This window comes from Nanorana parkeri, unplaced genomic scaffold (genome assembly GCF_000935625.1).
Source record: "Nanorana parkeri isolate BGI_ZX_2015 unplaced genomic scaffold, ASM93562v1 scaffold431, whole genome shotgun sequence".
NCBI classification, from domain to species: domain Eukaryota; kingdom Metazoa; phylum Chordata; class Amphibia; order Anura; family Dicroglossidae; genus Nanorana; species Nanorana parkeri.
In genome coordinates, this window is record NW_017306699.1 from 338,326 (window position 1) to 344,499 (window position 6,174).

Genomic DNA, 6,174 nt, shown 5'->3' on the forward strand with positions numbered 1-6,174 from the left:
CAGCATTTTTGCGGATCGCACTGGACTGGAACACAGGCACTAATGCAGGCGATCGCACTGTGGGCGAGTGGCCTGCCTGCGCAGCCCACGCACCCTCCCGCCCCTGAATGCAGGTATTTTTTCGTTGGTAGATCTCAATGAGCTCGTCATTTGAAAAGTAGATCTCCAGACGGAAAATAGTGGGCGCCCCTGCTCTAAGTGATAGGAGGTGACAGGTTCTTTTTATGGAACCTGTCCTCCAACATAGAACTGATGTTCTGTGTAGTTCCTGACAGCTGAGACAGGTGGCGCTGTGATCACAGCGCACCCTGTCTCAGTGATATCACAGAGCAGACGAAAAACCTCCCGTTTTTCGTCTGCTCTATGGTGAGCTCATGTTCCGTGGTTCCGAAAACCACGGGGGGGGGGTGGGGGCGTTGTGGACAGCATCGCAGCCTCTCGTTTCATACAAGTGATCAGATCACTTGAAAACGAGCGGCGGCTCCACACTGTACACTTAGCCCCGCTCTGGACAAGCAGAGCTAAGTGTACAAAAAAACTACTCGCCCGGTGCCCGAAACTGCATTTCCCGGGCGTCGGGCGATAGGAATTCCACACCCCTGAGGGTCTTGTGTATATCTGTGCTTACTTACTCTGCAAATGTGTTCTTTGTGTGTTTTCTGAGTTTATTTTATTACTTTCTGACTAACTTTTATTTAAACCCAATTCCAGTAATTTAACTTTCCCTTTGGATGGAGCTGAGAAGATCAATAGCTTCTGCCAGATTATTATTACCGTTTTTGAAAGATATCCCTTCTCTTTTTCTCAGAATGTTTTTAGTAGAGTGAGGAAGGGTTTCAGCTTTTATTGCGGTCTGTGCCTTTCCAGTGCCAACTGTACCCCCGTTTCTTGTGAGGGAAAGCAACTTGGCTAGAGTTGGGCTTTAAGGAGTAAGTCGACTTTTGTTGGGGAAAAAAATCGATCCTCTCTGGGTGATCAATATATATTGTAAGGTTTTTAACCAACTTTGTTGCAGTTTCCTACCTGTTTTGATTCTGATAGAAATAGCTTTTTTGTGGCAGCATGTTCTTTCCTAACTGATTCCTGAATGGGAGGTTCTGGGTTCATTATAATCAGTTGGTAGGCTTCCTGTGTTTGTAATAGGGAAAGGTGACGTGCATGCATCCCTTTAGTAGTGATTAACCCTTCTCATCAAATTCAATTCCTATTGCAAGGGATGCCAAAAATGTTACTTGCATCTTAGTACAGACGTCTGGGAAAATCAGCCAATCACCAAAGCAGGAGATGACATTTCTGGGGGAGTTCTGCACACCAGCTGTGTACATAATGCCTTCAGGTCGCCATATTGCATTGAATTTTATTTGACAGATTTAGAACATTAGAGTGGCTACAGTTTTAAATAGAATGGTCATTTTTTAAATTTTAAATTACAAAATGGCTTATGCAAAAAAATATACATATATTTTATTATTTTAAAAGTGGAGATACTCTTTAAGTAAAAAAGGCTTTGTATACTGGAAAATAAATATTGTGCAATTGTGATTTTACTTTTTTTTTTTAAACTTCTGTTTACAGGTTTGTGAATATTATCACAGAAAGAAAACAGAAGACAATGGCTATTCCTTTAAGGCGTCTAGCTAATGAGGTGAGGTTATTCCTAAATTACATCAGATATTGATTGTATGTTTGTGAAATATTCTATATAAAGTAGGGCTGCAACAACTAATCGACATAATCGATTATAATCGATTATTGAAAAAGTTGTCAACTTTTTCAATAATCGATTAATCGGCTTCCGATCAGTTGGTCCCATTCACGACTCCACACACGCTGCGTGCCGCACCTCCTCCCCACCTCACTCGCCGCTGCCAGACCCGCCAGCATCCACGCTCTTCACGCCGCACCTCCTCCCCGTCTCACACTCACCGCCCACCCACATCCACGATCGGCAAAGGGACGCGGGGAGATGTAGTAAGGAGGAGCAGGTGTGGGGGGATGACAGCCGCCAATAGACAGGTCCGATCTCAGAAGCAAGTTGCTGGAAGACTGCTCAGGTAAGCCTGCACTCCCCCCCACATGGTGCTCTATAATGTATTGCTGGGATAGTGGGATTTGTATTCCTCGATAGCTGATGGTACATTGTGCTGTATATTATACATGGGAATACACATCCCAGCAATACATTGTACACTGTATGTATAATGTATTGCTGGCATTTGTTGTATTCCTAAATAGCTGGTGATATTCTGCACTGCGCTGTATAGAGGACTACAAATCCCAGCAATAATGCATTACACAGCGCAATGCGGAATACCACCAGCTATAGAGGAGTACAACAAATTCCAGCAGTAATACATTATACAGTGGTGCAATGCAGAATACCACCAGCTATAGAGGACTACAAAATCCAGCAACAGTACATTATACAGCGCAATGCAGAATCCCGCCAGCTATAATGTACTATTGCTGGGATTTGTTGTAGTCCTCTATAGCTGGTGATATTCTGCATTGCGCTGTATAATGTACTATTGCTGGGATTTGTAGTCCTCTATAGCCGATGCCATTCATTGCTGTATAATTTTACACTTTCCATTTCACTATATTGCACACCACACTATTTTTTTTCTTTTTTACTTCCACCGCTCCAAGCTTGCTCCTGTGATGGACTCCAATCTCAATACAAACTAGTAGTCCATCACTGGAGCCATTTTTTAAAATGTATTTTATTGTTTATCCGATTAACCGATTAATCGAACTTAATAATCGGCTAACTAATCGATTTTGAAAATAATCGTTAGCTGCAGCTCTAATATAAAGAAAATGTGACCTCCCCACACAAGCCCTGCCCCCTGGGCTGGACACGCGTTGCTCCTCCTCTGAAAGCTACCAGGGCAGAGCACTGAGCTTGTGTAGAGGGCAGCGATGCTGCTGCGGTGACCCGGGGTGACAGAGGAGCATGCCATACACAGAGCTGCCTTTCACTTTTGGCTGGTTGAACAGACAGATGTCTTAGTAGCAGAAATTTACTTTGTGGGGAGGAGGGCTCGCATGACATGATGGCTGCTCAGAAGATTCGATCTGCTAATGCCGTTTTGCCTCATTGCAAGTCTGAGGAGACACTGATCAACCTTAGTAGCAATGTTCCTGACCCAAACAGTGCTGATGTGAAAGTGTTATCACCAAGCTCCTTACGTGCTGATAGTCCTACTCCACTCAAATGTTAAGGAGGTGGTGGCCATCAAGGTATATTGCCCTAGCCACCTTTCGCCACCCTGAAATTTTTCAAGGGAGAACATCTGTATGTGCTGGACACATCTGGTGGAGAATGGTGGCACACTGGCTCCCTCTTCTTCTGGCTCTACAGAGACTAGTACACTAACATTGGTATACATGTTTCTAGAAAGACGTGGCTCCAGATGAGCCACGGCAAATCTCCTTTAAAATCTTTGCTAGATCCACCCCTGGAACTCAACAATGACAAATGTACCACTGTAAGCCCTGTGCTTGAAATCAAACTTGGCAACATGGATGTGCAGAGTTGGCCTAGCCTGGTAAAAGCATTTGTAGAACTACGCAATAATGTTGGAGTAAAGTGAAGCAGTGAAGCATGGTTGAGGTTACTTGCAAGTCTGGGGCTCCATTTCTGCCATACAAGCGGATACTTATCAATCATGCCATATCATCAGGGAGGCATGTGATTGGCCCAAATGTATTCTGCAGCTGGACAATGACCCCAAGCATACAACCAATGTCATTAAGAACTATCTTCAGTGTAAAGAAGAACAAGGAGCCCTCAAAGTGATGGTTTGGCCCCCACAGAGCCCTGATCTCAACATAGAGTCTGTCTGGGATTATATAAATATTCAAGCAGTTTGGGGTTTCAGAGGGCCCTCAGTGCACATATATTCTTCACAACATCTTAAAATAGTAAAGCTTTATTTGAGATACACCAATAAAAAAAACAATTGCATATTCCCCCCAAGTCACACCTCTCGCATCCACTGTATCATTATATCCAGTTTTGTACATTCGTGCATCATCCAGTGTTCAGCAAGAACACCTCATGCATAAATCAATTGTTCTGAACATTGGTATGCTTGCTTCCCAACACATTTCGCTGGTAGCTTCTTTAGGGGATGAAGAGACAGAAGGATTTGAGGCAGCCGACATCTACAGAAGTTTGGAACAACCTACCTGCCGAGTTCCTTCAAAAACAGTGTGCAAGTGTAACTAGAAGGCAAAGAGTGGTCACACCAAATATTGATTCGATTTGGATTTCTCTTCCGTTCATTTACTTTCCAGTTTGTTCATTTATAAAAATAAACTAACACTTTTATTTGTGAAATCATTCTTGCATTACAGCACACCTGCCTAAAATTTTCCAGAGGCCTGCTGATGTATGACTTTGGTCATAATTTGCAGCATAAATGTTAAAGGCAAAGGGTGAACACACAAAATATCAATTTGAGTTAGCTTTTTATGTTTATGCACTTTTGTAGGTTGATAATTGATCAACTGTTGTATTGCATTTTTTTTTTTTTTTTAAAGCATCCTCACTTTCCTCAAACTTTTGCACTGTACTGTGTCCTTAGACTTTTTATGGAAGTAGGGAATTATTAATGGGAAAATGGTCTGTTAAAGTTTAAGCTTTTTCCTTTCTTCCTTTTAAAAGGAGACTGTAATTGGGGGAATATATCGAAACTGGAGCAAACAGAATCTGGAGTAGTTGCCTGTGGCAACCAATCGGCTTTCATTTTTGAAGCCTAACTGAACAGAAAAGCTAACTGATTACTCTGGGCAACTGCTTCAGATTCTGTCTGCACCAGTTGTGATAAATTCCCGTCAACATGTTTTTTGTTTTATAATTTGTTTACTTTGAGCATCAGTTATAACATCCTAACCATCCAGGCTATGGAGTCATTTTTGAGCTTTATAAAGAAACGGCACTGTGCAGGAGGTACTAATTTTCTATTTGTGTTTAAAGGAGAACTATGGGGTCAGGGCTTTTCCCCATATGTTCGCTCACCTCCCGATCTACTGAGCCGACCTGTGACAGTCTCATTGTCACAGGTCACCTTTAATCCTAATTTCTGTGACAATGGAGGTACTGCAACCCATTGCTTTTTTGTTTTTGTGTTTTGTTTTTTTGTTTGTTTTTTTGTTTTTTTACCTAAAGAGTTCAAAATTGGTTATGTTGTGTATTACTGGTTCTGTTGCAGCTATATGTTGTATCTGATAATGTATTATCCTTTCCTTTAGTTGAATATTCCTGAGTGGGTGGTGAACCTTCGGCACAGTGCCACTCATGGAAGGATGCCCAAATTGAACATGTATCGGAAAGGTGAGCATGGTCTCTGTTTAAGTCGCTAGTTTATTTTGGGCAGTCGTGATGATGTTTAGTAGTACTATATAAATTCTTGGACATGTTAAATCTACATTGTACATTTCCATGCTCCAGGATTATATCCAAATGTATTGCCGTGAGCACTGACTCCCAGTATTTGTGGTGTAGTTAAATTGTGTTGGCACTAGTTCTTTTGAACAAATCATCTATAATCGCAGTTAATGTTGGTAATGGTTTGTTTATATGTGTGTACATACGTGCATTAAAGACATGAACATTTTCCCAATTTTTAAAGTGCACTTTAAGTGAAAAGTTATCCTTGGAGGACATGCACTATATTGCCAAAAGTATTGGGACACCTGCCTTTACATCCACATGAACTTTAATGGCATCCCAGTCTTAGTCTGTAGGGTTCAATATTGAGTTGGCCCACCCTTTGCCTCTATAATCGCTTCAACTCTTTTGGGAAGGCGTCCACAAGGTTTAGGAGTGTGTCTATGGGAATGTTTTATCATTCTTCAAGAAGTGCATTTGTGAGGTCAGGTACTGATGTTGGACGAGAAGGCCTGTCTCGCAGTCTCCGCTCTAATTCATCCCAAAGATGTTCTATCGGGTTAAGTTCCTCCACCCAAACTGGCTCATCCATGTCTTTATGGAACTTGCTTTGTGCACTGGTGCGCAGTCATGTGGGAACAGGAGGGGGCCATCCCCAAACTGTTCCCACAAAGTTGGGAGCATGAAATTGTCCAAAATGTTTTGGTATGCTGATGCCTTAAGAGTTCCTGTAACTGGAACTAAGGGGCCAAGCCCAACCCCTGAAAAATAATCCC

At 42.2% G+C, this 6,174-nt stretch overlaps 1 protein-coding gene across 1 annotated transcript in view; it reads left to right on the top strand.

The window, feature by feature from the left end:
* The window catches only part of LAS1L (LAS1 like, ribosome biogenesis factor), a 29,487-nt gene that overhangs the window by 5,753 nt on the left and 17,560 nt on the right, over positions 1-6,174 (top strand). Inside the window, 2 exon segments of the mRNA XM_018560077.1 lie at positions 1,576-1,645; positions 5,260-5,341. Of these exon segments, the coding sequence (XP_018415579.1) occupies positions 1,576-1,645; positions 5,260-5,341 (152 nt within the window).